This window comes from Eulemur rufifrons, chromosome 24 (genome assembly GCF_041146395.1).
Source record: "Eulemur rufifrons isolate Redbay chromosome 24, OSU_ERuf_1, whole genome shotgun sequence".
In the NCBI taxonomy this organism is placed as follows: domain Eukaryota; kingdom Metazoa; phylum Chordata; class Mammalia; order Primates; family Lemuridae; genus Eulemur; species Eulemur rufifrons.
The window spans coordinates 10,006,579-10,026,023 of NC_091006.1; the positions used below are offsets into that span (position 1 = coordinate 10,006,579).

The following is a 19,445-nucleotide window of genomic DNA, read 5'->3' on the forward strand; positions in this document are numbered from 1 at the left end:
GAATTTATACTTTGAGCAGGTCTTGCGTTTTCTGTGCCACGTGAAGGGACAGGGGTGGGAAATGAATAAGGGGCTTACGGGAATCAGTGAACTAGAAATCAAGATGGGTTACAGACAAAAACAAAAGGGCCAAAGAGAAATAAGAGGATAATGAGCAAAAATGCATCATTCAAAAACAAAATGATGGGCTAATCTCAGTGGCTCACACCTGTAATCCTAGCACTTTGGGAGACCAGGGCGGAAGGATGGCTTGAGGTTAGGAGTTCAAGACCAGCCTGAGCAAGAGCAAGACCCCGTCTCTAAAAAGAAGCAGAAAAATTAGTGGGGCATAGTGGTGTGCACCTGTAGGCCCAGCTACTGGGGAGGCTGAGGCGGGAGGATCACTTCAACCCAGGAATTTGAGCTTACAGTGAGCTATGATGCCACTGCACTCTATCCCCATTGAGAGAACAAGACCTCTCAAAAAATAAAAATATTGATTAAAAGGGTTATCAGAACTTATTAACATCAGTGTCACTAAATTTGCTGTACAACTTCTCACTGCTAAATTTGACTAGCTAAAAGAAAAAAAAAAATTTTATGCAAACAAAAAATACGATGGGTAATAGGAAGACATGGGGAGGGATCCAGGGCATGGTGGTTAATGAAAAGGAGTCATTACAACAGCAGTTTAACGGGTAATGGACAAAAATGAACAGGACAAAGATTAAAGTGGCAATAATTGAGTACAACAGGCTCAAGTTTAATGGATAAATGGCAAGTAAGAATAGGCCAAAAGCAAAACTGTGAACAGTGTTTTAATAGGAGCCTAAGGCATGACGGGTAACATATCCGAATGAATGAGCCAGAAGCCGGGTGATGGATAATGGAGAGATAGGGGCAGGAGTGACAGACAGGACTTAATGGACCCCCAAAACATGACGGTTAACTAAAGAAGAGCCGGAAGAATGATGCCTGAACAGGCAGGAACGGGCTAAAGGTAGTTCGCACAAAGAAGCTGAAATGAATGGGACGGAGGCATGCTGGGTAATGGGACGTGAATGAATGGGCCAAAGCTAGAAGCCGCAATGACGCGAAGAACACAAGCATGACGGGTAACGAAAGGGGTGGGTCTACTGACGTTACGAGGTAATGGTGGCATTATGGGTAACAAGAAGCAGGGCAGGATTCACAGAACAGATCAGAATTCTCCCGAGGCACTGTGGGTAAGGTAGCACTTCCGGGTTTAGGTCAGCAACTCCGGACCAGAGGCGGGGGTGCCCCTCTGCCGCGGTGCCTGGTGGGACGCCAGGCCTGACCTTGCTGCCTAGCAGCCTCTGCCGCGCAACCCACCTTTACCCGTCCTTTGACCCTGGCACTTTAACCAATGAGAGTACCAAGCTAGTACGTCACCAGGGTTGCCCCGTACACTCTGGAGCCAATGAGAATGCTACAAGGGCCCAAGTCGACCAATTATCACGGCAACTTTGCCGTGGGGCGGGGTCGAAAGGGGCGGGGCAATGCGTCAGAGGGTGTTGCAAAATGCACAGTACAGACCAATGGTAGGCTAGCGCCGGAACCCGCGGCGTCGAGAGCCAATAAGCACTAATGCTGAGAGCCAATGGAAGGGGTGGAAGGTGTGTCGTGACCAGCCTGCGAGCGAAAACCAATAGAAAAGAAAGTTTGAGAGAGGTGGGTAGGACTCCTAGCTATGAGTCCAATAGAAAGGCCGGACCCTAAGGCTGGTAGGCGGACCTCTGGGCACACTGAACCAATGGGCTAGGCGGGGCGGAGCGAAGGTGGCAGCGGCGGCGGCAGCGGGTTCGGTTGCGCGTGGCCCACGGGGTGGGAGCGGAGCCCAGGCCGGGAGCAGGCGCCGCCGCCAGTGAGTCCCGGGGCCCGGAGCAGGGTTAGGGGTTGCTAGGGCTGAGTCCGGGGCGCGCGGGGTCTGACCTCCGCCCTCTGACCCCTTCCCTCGCAGGCGACCATGGGGAACGTGTTGGCCGCCAGCTCGCCACCCGCAGGGCCACCACCGCCGCCTGCGCCGGCCCTCGTGGGGTTGCCGCCGCCTCCGCCCTCGCCGCCGGGTTTCACGCTGCCGCCGCTCGGAGGTGGCCTGGGCGCCGGGGCAAGCGCGAGTCGAGCTTCGGAACGGACCCCCGGAGCTGCAGCCGCCAGCGCCACAGGGGCCGGTGACGATGGGGCCTGCGGCTGCCTGCCCAACCCGGGCACGTTCGAGGAGTGCCACCGGAAGTGCAAGGGTGAGGGGCGAGGGGCCCCGGCGAGGGTGTGTTGGCCCGATCTCGGGGGAAGTGGGAGGAATCTGGGGACCTTGGGAATTGGCGCGCATCATTGGAATCATTTAACAGAGCATTAGGAGTTGACGTTGGGATCGAATGGTGGGATGCTGGACTTGGGGCTTAGAACGATGGAATTAAATGGTGGAACCTGGGGACGGAATGCCGTAGCGGTAGAGAAAAGCCTGAGAGACCTCAGGAGCCCCCAAGACCAGTTAAGCCAGACTCCTTGTGTGATCGGGAACTGAGGCCCAAGGTCACAGTGTCAGCAAGGTGTCGGCAAGGTTCCAGTGCTGGTTCCAGTTCGGGGTGGAACTCAAAGCTTCCAGATCCTGGTTTGCAATAATTATGGTAGTAACAGTGGTGGAAACTTATGGAGCACTGTTTTGGTATTCAGCACATGTCAAGTTATTACAGATGATGAGTTTAACATAAAGTGATTGACATAAAGTCACTCAGGTGGCACTGATTTGGACATAGGCAAAGGCCTTGGCTCTGTCTACTAGGCTATCCTGCCTCTTTACTGGTTGGGGTACTTTGCAGCGTTCTGTTATGGGTCTCTGGAGAGAGCTGGGGGTGGTAGGGAAGGAAGTACTGTGAGTTGGGGGTGTATATAGGGTGGAGGGTGACAGCATTTCTCTTCTCCAGAGCTGTTTCCCATTCAAATGGAGGGTGTCAAACTCACAGTCAACAAAGGGTTGAGTAACCATTTCCAGGTGAGCCTTTTTGGTGCCCTTACCCTCCAGAAGTTATCTCATCCCGGCCATCCCCCTGCATCTGCACACACTCCTCCCTAAAGAGCTGGACTCCTTGGTACTTGAAAAGACTCAGAGATACAGTGCCAGACTGGCTACTCAGTCTGGGGACCCAGAATCCAGAGATATCCCTTCCCCCCATAACATCCGTGCTGGAGTGAAATACCAGGTATGCGGCCCCACACCCAGCACGTCCTTGCTGAGTCTCTAGTCAGGCCACGCCTCCCAGTCTTCATCCCCTGCCCCACCCAAAGACCCTGCCTGTCCTTGCCCTCTACAGCGGGTAACCCAGACTGTCCAGTATCCTCACAGCCCTTCCTCTCCTCCCAGGTGAATCATACAGTAGCTCTCAGCACAATTGGGGAGTCCAACTACCACTTCGGGGTCACATATGTGGGGACAAAGCAGCTGAGTCCCACAGAGGTGAGGTTCCTTTGGTTATTCATTCATTGTATCTTTTTTCTGATGATTATGTAGCCAAACACCAAGTTAAGCAGTCTTTGTCAGGAGGAGGGGCGAGCTGCCGAGGGACCTGTGGGTGTCAGGAGGTGAGGACTGTGTCTCTCCAAGGTGCACTGAAACATGAGCAACAATTCTTTCGCCCAGCAAGCATCCCCTGAAACCTTGCTCTTTGCCTGGCCCTGTGCTGGTTGATGCTAGGGATGTGACCACAACAGCCCTGGCACCAGACAGCAGTGACCTAGAGTGGACAGGGCTGAGCTGTAAATCATGCAGCACTTTCAACGCCAGTCTAGGCATTTTGACTTTCTCTAGGGGGCACTAGAGAGCCGTGGAACAATTTGAACAAGGGAAAGACATGGTTCTCGGATTTATGCTTTAGAAATCCCCCTCAGGCGGCCTTGTAGGGGCTAGTTATGCGGGAGGGGGCAAAATGGAGGCCTGGATGGTGAGGGGGGGTGGTAATGAATTAGGTCTCTGCTCATATTAACTGGTTGGTTCCCTTCAGTACATTCCTTTATTCAACAAACCTTCATTGTTCCTCTGTTCTGTGCCCAGCCTTGTGATGGGGACACAGCAGTGACTGAAACAGCCATGGGACTCACAGTCCAGTGGGGCAGGGGACAGACTTATTCTCAAGGAATAACAATGCAGGGTGAACAGGGCTCAAATGGGGGAACCCAAAGGCCATGGGAGCCCAGAGAGGGGACCTAACTTGGCCTAGATGGTCAGAGAGGGCTTCGTGGGGGAGGGGCCGCCCATCGGAGGCGTTTTGACCCTAGGTATCTTCCTTAGGCCCTCTGCTCACATACTTCCACAGTGCTGGGCCTCTGCCCTCTCACTCGGCCCTCTGCCCCACAGGCGTTCCCTGTGCTGGTGGGCGACATGGACAACAGCGGCAGCCTCAACGCTCAGGTTATTCACCAGCTGGGCCCCGGCCTCAGGTCCAAGATGGCCATCCAGGTGAGCAGGGGTGCAGGCTGCCGCCCCAGCCGTGGGAGCGCCGGGCCGCCCTCACACCGCCTTCTCCCCCGCAGACCCAGCAGTCGAAGTTTGTGAACTGGCAGGTGGATGGGGAGTACCGGGGCTCTGACTTCACGGCAGCCGTCACCCTGGGGAACCCAGACGTGCTGGTGGGTTCAGGTAAGACATGGAGGGTGGTCGCAAAAGCCCAGGTCCGGCTTTGCCAGCAAGTTCAGCCCCTTCTCTGGACTCCTTTTCTGAGAAGTGGTCAGGGACAGGAGTGACTTTGAAACATCAAGCAGCGTGAGAACGCAGCTTCCAAGCCCAGCCCCGCTGCTTTCGTCACTGTACTGTGATTTTAGGCAGGTTCCGTCATCCCTGTGGGCCTCAGTTTCCTCATCTGTAAAGCTGGACTACCTCACAGTGTTGCCGAGTAGCTTACATAAGTCCGTGTGTGTGGAAAGTTTAGAATGATGTCAGACACGATAGCTCCCGAGTAGGCACCGAGTGACTGTGACCAGCTCTTGCTGTTAGTACTCGTGGGGTTCTGGTTTGTTTGGGGTGAGGTGGAAGCAGCCTGAGATGGGAGCTGACAATTCCTGTTTGAGTTGGGTGGGGACAGCAACTGTGTGACCCCTGTCTGTACTTCTAGTCTCTCTCTCTGTTCTCTCTCTCTCTCTCTCTTTTTTTTGTCTCCTAGTGTCTGTCTTTGGTCCTTGATTTCCCTAAATTTTCACGCAGTGAATATTTATCGAGTACGTACCATATCTGTTTTAGACACAGAATAAGGTGGTGAATGAAGGAGAATTAAGTCTGCCCTCTGGGTGCTTCCACCATTCCAGTAGGGGAAGACACAAATAAAGTAGTACTTAAAGATGTCAGGGCCAGGCACAGTGGCTGAGGCCTGTAATCCCAGAGTTTTAAGAGGCCAAGGCGGGAGGATTGCTTGAGGCCAGGAGTTTGAGACCAGCCTGAGCAACATAGCAAGACCCTGTCTCTACAAAAAAATAATTTTTTTTAATGAGCTGGGCGTGGTGGTACACGCTTGTATTCCCAGCTGCTTGGGAGGCTGAGGTGGGAAGATTGCCTGAGCCCAGGAGGTCGAGACTGTACAGAATTATGATCGCCACTGCACTCCAGCCTCGGTGACAGACAGAGACCCTGTCTCAAAAAAAAAAAAAAAAAAAAAAGCCAGATGATAGGAGCTGTATGAAAATGTTAGGGCCTGGGGAAGGGTGGATGAAGTCCTCAGAGAACACCTCCTTCCATAGGTGACACATGAACAAAGACTGAAAGATGTGAGGGAAGGAGCCAGGCAGCTAGGTGGGAAAAGAGCTTTTCAGTCTGAGGGAAGTGCAAAGGCCCTGAGGCAGGACCCTTTAAAGGATCATCAAGGAGGATAGTAGCCAAATCACATAAGGCTTTGTAGAATTTTGGCCCTTACTTTGCGTGAGTCTGGGGCGACCAGAGAGTTTGGAGCAGGTGTGGCACAGTGTCTGACTGGGTCCTGTTCTTACAGGACCCCTCTTGCTAACATGTGGAGAACAGGCGCCAAAGGGTCCCACTGTGGGGTATCAAAGGGGTGAGAAGTGGCTGGATTCCGGACACAGTTAGAAGGTGGAGCCAGTGGGATTTGCTGGGAGATTGGATGTGGGGGGTGAGCCAGGGGTTGGATGACTCCATAGTTTGGGGCTTGAACAACAGCTGAAGGATAGAGTCACCAGGTGCAGGGAATGTGTCTTTGCACGGCCACTCATTCTGTCACGGAGAGTGGGCTCTTCGGCAGTGAGTCCTGAGTGACTGTGCCGGCGGGGAGCCAGGGTCCCTGGAGGGCCCAGAGGGAGTCAGCACTTCCGCCTGCAGGAGGCCAGGGAGACTTCTCGGTGGAGATGTCACCTTTGAGCTCCCGAAGGAAGAGAAAGGGCTACCCCACCTGGGCGGCAGATACAAGAACATTCCAGGCAGAGGAGCAGCTAGGACAGAAGCCAGGAGACAGGGATGCTGGGGAGAGCAGGCGGGAAAAGAGAGGCCTCCTCGGTGAGGCCCCGTGGGGACTGCGGGGTCTCGTGAGCCAGGAAGAAACCTTTCCTGTCCCCCGCTCACTTGATGTGAGCATCATTCCGTCTTCTCACGTGCTTCAGTTGAGTCACATGAGCTTTTCTGACAGTTCCTGGAACCGCTGAGTTCTTTCTACCCCAGGACCTTTTCACATGCTGTCCCTGCTGCTTAGAATTCTTCCCTCTGGTCTTGACGTAGCTGAGTAAGTTGTGGCACACACGTCCCCTCTCAGCAAGACCTGCTTTGCCTAAAGTGGTAGCTGTCTTTGCACTGTCGCCTGGCCCCGGCCCCAGGTCTTTGTCTCACTTCCCTCTGACATTGGCTCTTTGTCCCCAGTCCCCCACACTAGAATGTCGGCTGTCAGGGGGCAGGGACTTGCCAGTCTTCCTCTTCACTGTACGCCCAGTGCCTGGAGCCGTGCTAGGAACAGAGTCATAGGTGCTCAGAAAAAACTGAAGGATGGCGTGAGCAGTGGTAACGGCGGGTCCTGCTGTTTTGCTCTTCCCCCTCGCAGGCCATGGGCACATGTACATGCGTCCTGTCCCTTTCTCAGTCATGCTGGCTGCTGGGGAAGGAGTCGTGATGGCACCGCCATCATCCCCCTCTTACTGAGGCCCAGAGAGGGGAAGTGCTTCGCCAAGGGCACACAGCCAGTTGGACTCCAGAGTCCCTGCCCTTCTCCATGGCATCGGCCACCCCGTTCCCCATGCCACCTTGCCAGCCTGGTCATTTTGTGCTTCCCAGCACTGGCCTCCTGGAGCCCAAAGCCACAGGTGTGACACTTTGGTCTTAGTCCTTACAGTGTCTCTTCCTGCCCTGAGACACTAATGAAAATGGCCTGCTGTGCCTGGTCAGTGCTGAGCACTCGAGTCACTTGTAACCAATCCGAGTCACTTGCTCGGTTTCAGGACCCAGGCAACTCCACCTCTGGTCCACTGGGCAAGTGGTGGCACCCACTCTGAGCCTCGATTTCCTCATCTGTCACATGGGCACAGGAGTAGCAGCCACCTCCTCCTGCTGAGGGACTGAATGAGAGGGCCCATCTTCAGCCCTGAGCACGGGGCCACATGTCCCAGTAGGGTTGCTTGGATCAAGGCCTAACCTAGGAGTCCATGAGCTTAACCCACCTCTCTCTCCGTGGCTTTGGCTGCTTCTCTTGGGGCCTCTGCTTCATTCTGAGCACCTAGTGTGCACCCAGCCCTGGGCAGGGTGCTGCTGTGACCAAGACAACCCATTCCTGCCTTGGGGGGCTCCCAGGCCGGTGGGGGCGACATTTGCCTTAATTACTCCCACAATGAACTTGTTTGCTGTTGTGAGAGACCCTGTGCAGGAAAAGTCAGCTTCTGTGATGGCTTGTGACAAGGGGCCTCGTTTTACCTGAGATGACAGACAGCTTCTCTGAAACGGTGGTTCCTAAGTCAAGAGAGACTGGCTGGCAGAAGGGACGGTGGGCACAGGCCAGAGGGGCAAAAGGGAAAGAGAGCTCCACGTATTAGTGCAGCCTGGGGGAGCATGGGGCTGCTGTGTCGTGGGAAGGGGAGGTGGCTCTATTTTGAAGCTGTGCTGTGAGGAGCTGGGATCTCCTCAGGGTACTGGGGAGCCCTGGCAGGTTCTGGACAGGGGGGAGAACAGGGTCAGGTTTGTGCTTTAAAAAGATCCTTCTGTCTGCGGTACGTGAGGTCTCTTGGGGAGGGTGAGATTAGGGCAGGAGACCAAAGAGGAGGCTGTGGGTAGAGAAATGGGGGGAGAGGTGAGGCCCAGGACGGTTAGATGTTCTGAAGCTGTCACAGCCCTCAGTCCCAGTGGTTCCCGGAGCTGAGAGGCCAGGCTGAGGGACAGCTACTTTTTCCTCTCTGGGCCTCCATTTGAAGGAGTGGATGATCGTCACCAGAGTGGTAATGATTTAACAGCCAGTTCTCGAGGTGAGGGGTCAGGTTAATCTGTGTCATCTACTTGTCGGAGGAAAGAAACGTACGGTGGCTCATGTGAGCCACAGGGGCCAGCTCGGACCCACCTCTCCTCTCAGCCTCCCCGGAAGTTACCACCAGGGCCCTGGCCATGAACTCTCAGCCTCACCCGGTCCATCTTGGGGGCTGCCACCCAGCCCCTCTGGCAGCCCCACCAGCCGGCTGTGCCTGCAGGTGTGGGAGTCCCCTACTCTGGCTCAGGCCAGCCGCTCGCCCGGCCGCCCAAGTGCGTGCCTCTGGTTTTCTTTGTCTGGGAAGCATCTTCGTGCCTCATGTGTTCGTCCTGTCCTGGCTTCTCTTTGCAGTGTCGTTTCCCCCGCCTTCCCCTTTCTACGCGTCTTCCTCTTTTTTTCTGGGTCGAAACCTGGGAGCCCGTCTCTGTCTGCTCAGCGCTGGCGGATTTCTCAACCAGGGAATTTTCGGTTGCTCTTCCCTCTCCGATTCTGATTCTGTTAGCAAGTCCAGTGTTAGTTGAGCACTCATTTAGTCTTTGTCACAACCCCAAGAGGCAATTGTGTTAACAGAGAAGCAACTGCCAGTGGTCCTCGGTCACTAGCTGGCAAGTGGCAGGGCTGGGATTTGACCCCAGGCCGCCCGGCCCGGCTCTGCCTCTTGCAGCGGCAGAGTGGCTCAGAGCCTGGGCTTGGGGGGTGTAGAGGCCTGGATTCTGCCCCTGACATTTTTTGTGACCGTGGGTGATGCCTTACCTCCTTCAGCCTCCCCGACCATCCCTAAGTGGTGGCGAATGAATGCCAGCTACACGGGCTTGTGTAAACCGGATGAGGCCCCACAGGTAACGCAGTCACCACGGGGCCCGGGAAGCTGAGCTCAGAGTGGCGTGAATGGCTAGGTGGCAAGTTAGGGGCAGGGAGAAGGGGTGGGAGGTTCGAGGGCAGGCTCGAGCTTCCAGTGAGGGCAAACCTAGCAGGCTTCCTGGAGTAGGAGTCTGGCTGGGGCCCCTGGCTGGGTGGAAACTGACCCTCGTCTTGCCTGCAGGAATCCTCGTAGCCCACTACCTCCAGAGCATCACGCCGTGTCTGGCCCTAGGCGGAGAGCTGGTCTACCACCGGCGGCCCGGGGAGGAGGGCACCGTCATGTCTCTAGCTGGGAAATATACATGTGAGCCTGGGGCCGACCCCTGGGTCTGAGGGAGGAGGGGCTGGGGCTGGACCCCTGGGTCTGAGGGAGGAGGGGCTGGGGCTGGACCCCTGGGTCTGAGGGAGGACGGGCTGGGGCCGGACCCCTGGGTCTGAGGGAGGAGGGGCTGGGGCCGGACCCCTGGATCTGAGGGAGGAGGGGCTGGGCCTGGACCCCTGGGTATGAGGGAGGACGGGCTGGGGCCGGACCCCTGGGTCTGAGGGAGGAGGGGCTGGGGCTGGACCCCTGGGTCTGAGGGAGGAGGGGCTGGGGCCAGACCCCTGGGTCTGAGGGAGGAGGGGCTGGGTTCCCAGATGCCCAGGTCCCCTTGGTAACCTGCTCCCACCCCCACCCTGCTCTCTTACAGTGAACAACTGGTTGGCGACAGTAACGTTGGGCCAGGCGGGCATGCATGCAACATACTACCACAAGGCCAGCGACCAGGTGAGCTGGTCGAGGGACCGGCCACAAGGGTGTGCTTTCCAGGCTGGTGTTGCCAGGGGCTGGCAGGCCCGGAGGTCCAGCTTGGGCAGCTAACTCTTACATGTTGCCCTGGCCCCTCCAGTTGCAGGTGGGCGTGGAGTTTGAGGCCAGCACAAGGATGCAGGACACCAGTGTCTCTTTCGGGTACCAGCTGGACCTGCCCAAGGCCAATCTCCTCTTCAAAGGTAAAGGCCTCAGTTTCCCTACGTGGCAAACAAGTGAGAGGTGACTCAGCTCTGAGTAGGTGTGTAGGCCAAGGCAGATGATAGGGGACAGTGTGCTAGGACTTTGTGGGCCTCCAAATTACCTGGGAGCGCTTGTGAAGTAGGCGCCCAGAGCACTGGGTGGGTGTGTTTGGGCCGAGCCAGAGCGTTCCGCTTCCCCTCCGCACCCAGCCACGCCCTCGCCCACTCTGCACTTGGCCTCCCCCCAAACACACACGCACAAGTGGAAGGCGGCCTGACAGCAGCCAGCCTACCCCGTTCATCTCACCTTAGTGGAAACTGACGCTCCCAGAAGTTACAAGGTCATGGCCAGATCCAGAACCTCCTCCCAGGCTGACTGGCTGAGTCCCCGTGTTTAGTCTTAAGGTGGCCCTCATGTTTTGGGTGTTTAAAGGGCACCTGGGAAGGCCCGTCTGGTGGGCCCGGGGCAGGGCTCGGGATGGGGCCCGTGGATCTGTTCTGAAACCTGCCTTCCCTCCTGGCCCCCTGACTGCCTGCTCTGCGGTCAGTTGTTAGGGGACGGGTTTGTGTCCAGCTCTGCTGCTGCCGGGCTCGTTAAGTGAGTTCTAAGCCCCTCCCACCGTGTGGTGGCAGTTCCCCATGCTGTGCGTCTGTGAGGCCCTGGTGTGCGATTCCTGAAAGAAATTTTAGTTCTTCATTCAGCAGATTGCAAGCACCTCCTGTGCACCCAGCCTCGGGCTGGGCAGTGCGGGGGACACAGCTGAGCGGCCCCAGAGATGATGACCCAGGGGGCGCCCAGGGCCATGGAGGACTTCCCAGAGGGGAGGGGGTCCCTGAGCAGAGAGCTGAGGAGCCTAGAGCCATTCGCTCCCAGGGTAAAGTGGTTGGGGGGCGAGAAGAGGTTTCCGGGACAAGGTGGGAAGTCGGCACACCCCCCTCACCCCAGCTGTCTACCCACAGGCTCCGTGGACAGCAACTGGATCGTGGGCGCCACACTAGAGAAGAAGCTCCCGCCCCTGCCCCTGACGCTGGCACTCGGGGCTTTCTTGAATCACCGCAAGAACAAGTTCCAGTGTGGCTTTGGCCTCACCATCGGCTGAGCCCTTCCGGGCCCCCGCCTTCCACACCCTTCTTCCTGCAGATCCCACCTCCACCTCCCCCTGCCACGGAGGGGAGACCTGAGCCCCCCTCCCCCTCCCTTCCCTCCCTCCTGGGGGTCAGGGGAGGACAGCGGAAAGGAGGGAACCCACCACCCAGCAGCTGAGGAAGGGATTCTGGAACCGAGGGGCGCTTCGGGGGATTCCGAGCACCAGGGGCCGCGTGCCCAGTGGGCCTGAGGTCCCGGAAGGGATTCCGGAATGGAGGGCACGCAGGATTCTGAGCACCAGGGGCAGAGGGGCCAGCCAGCCTCAGGGAGGAGTGTCCTGGCATCCCCAGCCTCCAAAGGGCCCGGCCCGCCCTGAGGGGGCAGCAAGAGGAGCTTCCCCATCCCCGTTCAGTCCGCCCCTCCACTTCCCCGTCTACTCGGTATAAATCATGTTTATAAGTTATGGAAGAACCGGGACATTTTACAGAAAAAAACAAAAAAACAACAAAAAATATACACGGAAAAAAAAAAAAAGATCAAGATGGGAGGCCTTGGTTTTCCCAAGTGTGTGTGGCCCTCTGAGCTTTTCATCCCGGAGTCCACCGGCCCGACCTTCCCACAGGCGCCAGTAGGGGGTGCTGGAGGGCCGGGCGTGGAAGGGCCGGGGCGCTGCACTGAACCAGCTCGGGAAGAGCCTGGCCTGTGATCACAGCCTCCCTGCTGGGGGACTTCGCTGGCCTCCCCTCACCAGGAGTGCAGGGTCTCAAGGTCACTCACCCCAGCTTGGCCTGGCCAGTGTGGCTGTACAGGACTTTGTCCCTGCAAACTAAAGCAGCCGAGTGGGGGTGGGGAGCTGGGACTCTGGGGTCTTTGCAGGTTGCAAAAGGAGCGGAACATTCGAGATGCTGGACAAGCTTTGGAACAATGAAGGAGCTGCCGAGAGCTGCTGCACCCAGGGGAGAAGGGCTTGGGCCTTGGCGCAGGGTTGGGGGCTGGGGGCCGGCTCACTTGGACCTGAGGAGGAGGTGTCAGGACTCTTCTAAGTGGAGACACCCACCCTTGCTCCTGACCACTCTCCAGACAGGGGAAGTGAAACCCTGTCTGCCCCCAGGGTCTGGGGAGGAGGCTGCTGCACAGAGCTGACCCCAAGTTGCCCAGAGAAGCCACCCTGCTCGCTCCCCGCCGGTGCTGAGGCCAAAGCAAACAGGCTGTCCCAGGACAGGCCTGGCACTGGGGCTCCCTGGAACCAGATGTTCAGCCTCCCCTGGCCCCGCAGAATCCAGTGTTCCCTCCTTCTCCCACAACCAGGAATGAACCCCAGCTCCTCTAATTCTTGGTGTGTGGCTCTGCTATTTCCCTGAACGCTGAGCTCAGGTCTCATCTGTAAGACAGCTGCGCTTTATGTAATAGGCTGCTGGGAAGGTGGCGGTGTTGGAGCGCTCCCTGTGGCTGCTCCGTAGTTAGCCTGAAGGCAGGACCTCCTGTATGCCAGGGGCTGTCCTCGGTACTCAGCACATGCATTAGTGCAGTGCGTCACTGATCTGGCTTGGGTGCAGCTGCTTCCCCGGTTTTATGGGCAGACACTGGATGCTCAGAGAGGCTGTGCCCAGGGTCACACAGCTGGGCAACTGGCAGAGCCAGGATTCAAGCCTCGGCACTTTGGTTCCAGAGACCTCCCCAGGTAGTGCTCTTCTTCAAGCCCTGTGGGTAGCACATGGGAGTGACTCCTGAAATCCACAATGCACCCAAGGTCACAGCCAAAGAGAAAGTTAGGATTAAAACCCAGGTTTCATTCGCAGAGCTCAGGCTTTTAGCAGATGCATCACACCATTCTCGCCCCTCCCATCCTATTTCTGCCCAGGTTCCCTTTCTCTCTGGGAGCCAGGAGTCCAAGCTCCCAGCCCCCTCCCCAGATTTTATCCATCCATCCACAGGGAAGGGTGCTCAGGGCTCGGGGCAGCAGCCCGCTCATTGCTTCTCTGTGCCCAGCCCCAAGAATGGAGGAGGACGTCTGGATTACTGGGTGATGTGTCACCTCCTTTCCTGGGGGCTGGGGGGGGGTCACAAGGCCTCCAAGCCCCACCTCCTTCCTCCGCCCTGCTGTGTGTCTGTAGGGGGGGAGAACAGCCCACCTCGTGACTGGGGGCTGGCCCAGTCCGCCCTGGCCCTGGGGGAGGGGGCGGGGCAGGGGTAGCCCTATAATTGGATGAGTCTGAGATCCCTGAGTTCTACTCAGCCCCAGCGGAGGTGAAGGACCTGGTTCCCCAGGAGCGGGTGAGAAGCACAGAGTTGGGGCAGAGGGACCAGCTAAGGGGCCCCTGGAAAGGTGTGGCTATAACATCGGGAACTCCTGGCCTCCAGGAAGAAAGTTTTAGGAGCTGCTTGGGGACAAGAGGTGACACCTGAGTCAGGACAGACCCAGGAGACGGATGAGGCCAGGGGCAGGGGACTGGAACTAGGAAGGGCTAGGCGGCAGGGGCGTCCATCCGGGCTGGAAGGCAGGGGTTGGGGGGAGCAGTTGGACCTGCAGAAAGACGCTTGGAGATGAGCCATAGGAAGACCCCACGAGTCATCACTGTCACTTATTGAGCACCTACTGGGTGCCCCCATTGACTTCAGACGTGCATAGTTGGAGGCCCGTGGCTAGTGGAGAAAGGTAGCTAGACGTGGACTGAGGAGGACTTTTAGATGGGGGTTAAGTTAGCTCATAAATGAAAAACAGCACTTAGACGTGAAGCTGGAGTTTGGAATGTGAAGGTAGAACGGGGAATGCGAGGTAGGAACTTAGAAAGCCCAGTTGGGACTCAGATGGAACTGGTGAGGGTGGGGATGGGAGGGTGGAATTTGAACCCCGGGAGAGGGCGATGGAATTTTGGCAATGGGGCTTGGCCTGGGGATGAGGAGATTGAAGAAGACGAGATGGTCAGGGAGTTAAACAGACAATGCAGAAGCAGCTTGGTAAATGTTTGTAATTGGATTAGGCTGTTGCAGATATGGGAGCGGGCAACGCTTTGAAGGCCGGGCCAGGCCGGGCAGGCAGGGGTGGGGCCGGGCTTGAGGGCGGCCGGGAGATGGCTGTTGATTGACAGTTTCTCCCTCCCCAGACTGACCAGTTGCAGGCGGAAAGATGAATGCTCTGTGGGCCTTCGTGGCCGTGACCTTCCTGGCAGGTATGGGGGTGGGGCTCGCTCAGGTCTCCCCCTCCTCCCCCTCCCAGCCTCACCTCCAAGCCCCATCCAGGCCCTGGGACCCCTCCTCTAATCCTCTATCTCCCCCTGGAGGGGGAGGCCCAGGTTGGTGGCCTCTGACATTCACCGGCTCTGAGTAACTGCTTTACTCTCTGTGGGCCTCGGTTTTCCCCATCCTTAAAGTGGGAGTTACAGCAGTTTCCAATGCATTGTTGTCAGGTAGGTAGTGAATAGTAGACAAGTGTCAGCTGTGATCATTTTTATTCTCCATCACCCCAGCGTGGCCCTGCATAGGGCACACAAAGACAATAAATGTTTGTCAAGTGACTAGACAGACTCCACCCACTCCCACCATGGCCCCAAAGAAGCCCAAGAGCATTTGCAGACAGAAGGCCCCAGACACACCGTGAACTTGCTCTGCACAGGATGCCAGGCCAAGGTGGAACCAGCGCTGGAGCCCGAGACGCGCGAGCTGACCGAGTGGCAGACGGGCCAGCCCTGGGAGCAGGCACTGGGTCGCTTCTGGGATTACCTGCGCTGGGTGCAGACGCTGTCTGACCAGGTGCAGGAGGAGCTGCTCAGCTCCCAGGTCACCCAGGAACTGACGTGAGTGTCCCCACCGTGGCCCTTGATTGAGCCTCCCAGTGGGCAGGGCCTCTGGAGCCCTGAACCTCCACAGGGCTGGGTTTCTTTCTGCCCCTGTCACCAAGTCTTGCGGGTCTGGGTCTCTGCGGTTTCTAGCTTCCCCTTTCCGTTTCTGACCCTGGCTTTCCCTCTCGGATTCCTTCTCTGAGCTCTGTCTCTCCCTCCACCCTTCTGTCTGCTGTTCTATCTCTGTCCTTCCTCGCTCCTTCTTAGTCACTATCTCTGCTACTCCTGTCTCCTGTCTCTCTGTCTCCTTCTCAGGGCCTCTGCCCCCTTCCTTCTCTCCCTCTGTTGGGTCTCTGGCTCAGACGCAACCCGAGTGGCTCTCCCCCTGCCTTTCCCTGCACGCACACCCTCCCCCCTGTCGCCCCCTGCCGCCCGCAGGGTGCTGATGGAGGAGACCATAAAGGAAGTGAAGGCCTACAAGTCGGAGCTGGAGGAACAGCTGAGCCCGATGGCAGAGGAGACACGGGCCCGGCTGTCCAAGGAGCTGCAGGCGGCGCAGGCCCGCCTGGGACAGGACATGGAGGACTTGCGCAGCCGCCTGGCGCAGTACCGCAGCGAGGTGCAGGCCATGCTGGGCCAGAGCACCGAGGAGCTGCGCGCGCGCTTCGCCTCCCACCTGCGCAAGCTGCGCAAGCGGCTGCTCCGCGACGCCGAGGACCTGCAGAAGCGCCTGGCCGTCTACCAGGCCGGGGCCCGCGAGGGCGCGGAGCGTGGCGTGAGCGCCATCCGTGAGCGCCTCGGGCCGCTGGTAGAGCAGGGTCGCATGCACGCCGCCACCGTGGGCACCCAGGCCGGCCAGCCGCTGCGGGAGCGGGCCCAGGCCTGGGGCGAGCGGCTGCGCGCCCGGCTGGAGGAGATGGGCACCCGGGGCCGCGACCGCCTGGACGAGGTGCGCGAGCAGGTGGAAGAGGTGCGGGCCAAGGTGGAGGAGCAGGCCGCCCAGATGCGCCTGCAGGCCGAGGCCTTCGAGGCCCGCCTCAAGAGCTGGTTCACGCCCCTGGTGGAAGACATGCAGCGCCAGTGGGCCGGGCTGCTGGAGAAGCTGCAGGCCGCCGTACAGGGCACCAGCGCCACCCCCGCCGAGCCCACCGAGAACCACTGAGCACCGCGGCGTGCCACCTGGCGCGTCTCACTCCTGCCCCGTGCCCTGTGCCCTGTGCCGCCCTGCCTCCGCTCAGCCAGCAGCCACGCCCTGTCCCCGCCCTGGCTGTCCTGGTGGGCCCTAGCTTAATAAAGATTCATGGAGCTTCACAGCAACTACTGGTCCTTCCTGTGTGATTCCTCACGCTCCAGCCTCAGTTTCTCTCTACGTCCCCACACAGTATCCAGCCTTCTCCCCTCTGTCTGTGTCTGTCTTTCTCTGCTCCTCTTTCAACTCTCAGTTTTCCTTCTCTTTGTCTCTTTTATTTTTTTTAGAGATAGGGTCTCTGTTACCTGGGCTAGAGTGCGGTGGCACAATCTCAGTTTACTACAGCCTCGAACTCCTGGGCTCAAGTGATCCTCCTGCCTCAGTCTCCCAAAGTGCTGGGACTATAGGCGTGTGCCACTGAGCCAGGCTTTTGCTTTTCTTCTCTGTCTCTGCCCCTCTTTTTTTTTTTTTTTTTTTTGTGAGACAGTCTCACTCTGTTGCCCGGGCTAGAATGCCGTGACATCAGCCTAGCTCACAGCAACCTCAAACTCCTGGGTTCAAGCAATCCTCCGGCCTCAGCCTCCCAAGTAGCTGGGACTACAGGCATGTGCCACCATGCCTGGCTAATTTTTTCTATGTTTTTAGTTGTCCACATAATTTCTCTCTATTTTTTAGTAGAGACGGGGTCTCGCTCTTGCTCAGGCTGGTCTCGAACTCCTGACCTCTAGCGATCCACCCGCCTCGGCCTCCCAGAGTGCTAGGATTACAGGCGTGAGCCACCGCGCCCGGCCTCTGCCTCTTTCCATTCCATCTCTGAGATGTGGGTTCTGGAACGAATCCTACTGCTGCCTCTGATGACCTTGAGCCAAAAAGCAAACCTGCCTGAGCCTCAGTTTGCCTGTCTTAATACCACCTGCTTCCAGGAGTCCTTGCCACCCAACATGACCTGAGCAGCGCCATTTTTCTTCCCCTCCACCATTATTCTCCCTCCCTCTCCCCTCCAGGCCTATCTGATTCTGCCTCTGAGGCTCTCCCTGGGAGGCTTCACTTTCTGACTTCCTGTTTTCCTCCACCTCTATCTTATCTCTCCCTCCTACGGTTTCCCTGGCCTGGGCCTCTGCTGGTTTCTTTCTGCCCCCCCTCCTGTATCTGGGTCTGTCCCTCCACCACTCGGTCTTGCTGAGTTAGTCCCTTCACCCGCTCTGGGCTGTGAGGCCTCTACCCTCATTCTCGATCCTTCCGTCCCCCAGCTGTGGTGTCCACTTCTTGTCTTTCCCAGCAAGCCTACTGGGTGCTGGGTCCAGGCTGGGGAGGGAAGGGAGCGGCACCGACCGGGAGAGCCTGTGCCAGGCCTCGTGCCGAGGCAGCGGTTGGCGCTCAGGCAGGGAAGCTTGGGTGGAAGCCTGGGAGCCGCTGGCACTTTCCTCCCCTCCCACCCCCTCAGTTCTCAGAGATGGAGGGCAGCGTTCCCACCAACAGGGGACAGGCCAGGACTTGAGCTTGTCGCTCCTGGGCCTGGCCCGCAGCTTCTCCGCGTCCCTCTGCCCTGTTTGGCTCCTGCACACCCTGAACTGTGGGCTTCCCCTGGCGCTGCTCTGAGCACCCCTGCAGAGGCGGGCCTCCCCTCCCCCAGAAATGACTCACACAGGGCTGAGTGAGGAGGGGAAGGGACAGTGGGCTAGAGGCAGGGGCCGAGTCAGCTGGGCCTGCTGCTGACTCACAGTGTGCCCGCTCAGAGCCTCAGTTTCCCCAGATGGCAATTAGGGAAGCATCTCCCACTTGAAGAAGTAAGTCATGAAGACCTGAATCCTGAGTTCTCACATATGAGGTCCTCTCAGCGGTCGGGTGCCCTACCTCACTGCAGCCCCCGTCAGAGCTAGAGGAGGGACAAGGAGGTTCTGGAACAAAGCCTGGCAGGGGGTGCCATGGTGGGGGGGGCTGACCCCAGCAGGGATCCAGAGAGACAGCCTGGAGTCTGGGAAGGGGAGGGACAAAGAGCCCCCCCCCTTAGCCTCTCACTGAGTCTTTGGATGTTCTTGGCTGTGCCTCAGTTTCCCCATCTGGAAACCCCTCCAGCTGAGGGGAGGATGAGATTGGAAAAGCAGGGAGTTGTTATTCTATTCTCGTGAGGTGGGGGGGCAGACATCTGGGTGGCTGTCTGGGGAGTGCTGGGCTCATCCGGGAAGTGGGGGGCCGGGGCTGACGGGGACTAGAGGCTCTGAGTTGGCCAAAAGGATGTTGCAATCCTGCCAGGGTCGTGTCTGTGCGGTCCCTTTCACAACCATCTCCCTACCCCCAGGCAGACACGTGGTCCGGGGGACACAAGGCCAGCTGACCTAGAGTCTGGGCTGGGCCGGGGCCACCCTCCCGCCGAGCTGCCAGGGGTCACCAGCGGTCAAAGGCAGCCAGTGGGGAAGGGGGGAAGCACTGGATCCAGCCCTGGGGGACGGATGTGGCCGTGGAAGGGGAGCGAGGGGCAGGCTTGGTGCCAGGAGGGGCCTGGGAGGGTGAATAAGAGCAGATGCACTGCGGGGGGCGGGGAGGGGGGAGCCAGGGGAAGGGGGTGGGGGAGGCCCAGTGGGACGGCCGGAGGGGCACACACAGAGCTTCTCGCCGCTGAGGTTTTTGCAGTTTAGACGGGCTGAAGAGACACCCTAACCCCACACACAAAAAAACGGGAGATTGGGGACCGTAAAGTTAAAAGCCCAAAGACATCAGGGAGGTCTGGGGCGCTTCCAGATGCAGGAGGATGGGGGAGAGGTTCAGAGAAAGAGAGTGGAGGTGACACGGGGCGGGAGGGTAAGAGTGTGGGGTAGACTGGGGGACCCTAGCGACCTGAAGGAAGAGTTGGGGGAGCTGAGGAGGCTTGCTGAGAAGGGGGACGGTGGATGGAGGAGGGGGCCTGGGGACACAGCGAGGATGAGGGGATAGTTAGAGAGAAGAGAAGAGAGACCCTGAGGGGAGACGGCCACATGGAGAGGGTTGAAGGCTGTCCCTTGAGTGGGCAAAGGGGCTCTGGCAGGCTGAGGACCCCAAAGGCAGAGGGATTTGGAGAGGAGGGTGCTGAACAGCACGAGGCTTTGGGCCTAAGGGCTGTGCCAGGCCCC

General features: G+C 58.2%; 2 protein-coding genes across 2 annotated transcripts; both read left to right on the forward strand.

Moving 5' to 3' along the window:
* Positions 1-1,803: 1,803 nt before the first annotated feature.
* On the forward strand, positions 1,804-12,805 carry TOMM40 (translocase of outer mitochondrial membrane 40). The gene is made up of 10 exons (XM_069456820.1): positions 1,804-1,864; positions 1,961-2,240; positions 2,925-2,992; positions 3,362-3,454; positions 4,352-4,453; positions 4,528-4,633; positions 9,475-9,597; positions 9,983-10,059; positions 10,181-10,283; positions 11,244-12,805. The coding sequence occupies exons 2-10, from the start codon at positions 1,967-1,969 to the stop codon at positions 11,381-11,383; spliced, it is 1,086 nt and encodes a 361-aa protein (XP_069312921.1). The 5' UTR covers positions 1,804-1,864; positions 1,961-1,966; the 3' UTR covers positions 11,384-12,805.
* A 757-nt stretch (positions 12,806-13,562) lies between these two features.
* On the forward strand, positions 13,563-16,466 carry APOE (apolipoprotein E). The gene is made up of 4 exons (XM_069458452.1): positions 13,563-13,644; positions 14,475-14,540; positions 14,984-15,164; positions 15,588-16,466. Exons 2-4 carry the CDS (start codon positions 14,498-14,500, stop codon positions 16,309-16,311), a joined length of 948 nt encoding a protein of 315 aa, XP_069314553.1. The 5' UTR covers positions 13,563-13,644; positions 14,475-14,497; the 3' UTR covers positions 16,312-16,466.
* Positions 16,467-19,445: the final 2,979 nt, after the last annotated feature.

Excerpts from the sequence above, each read along its gene's own strand:
- TOMM40 (XM_069456820.1), top strand. The coding sequence starts at position 1,967 with ATGGGGAACGTGTTGGCCGCCAGCTCGCCACCCGCAGGGCCACCACCG. Across the intron at positions 4,454-4,527 it reads GGTCCAAGATGGCCATCCAG|ACCCAGCAGTCGAAGTTTGT; the intron begins GTGAGCAGGGGT and ends TCTCCCCCGCAG. Across the intron at positions 10,284-11,243 it reads GGCCAATCTCCTCTTCAAAG|GCTCCGTGGACAGCAACTGG; the intron begins GTAAAGGCCTCA and ends GTCTACCCACAG.
- APOE (XM_069458452.1), top strand. The coding sequence starts at position 14,498 with ATGAATGCTCTGTGGGCCTTCGTGGCCGTGACCTTCCTGGCAG. Across the intron at positions 14,541-14,983 it reads GGCCGTGACCTTCCTGGCAG|GATGCCAGGCCAAGGTGGAA; the intron begins GTATGGGGGTGG and ends TGCTCTGCACAG. Across the intron at positions 15,165-15,587 it reads CAGGTCACCCAGGAACTGAC|GGTGCTGATGGAGGAGACCA; the intron begins GTGAGTGTCCCC and ends TGCCGCCCGCAG.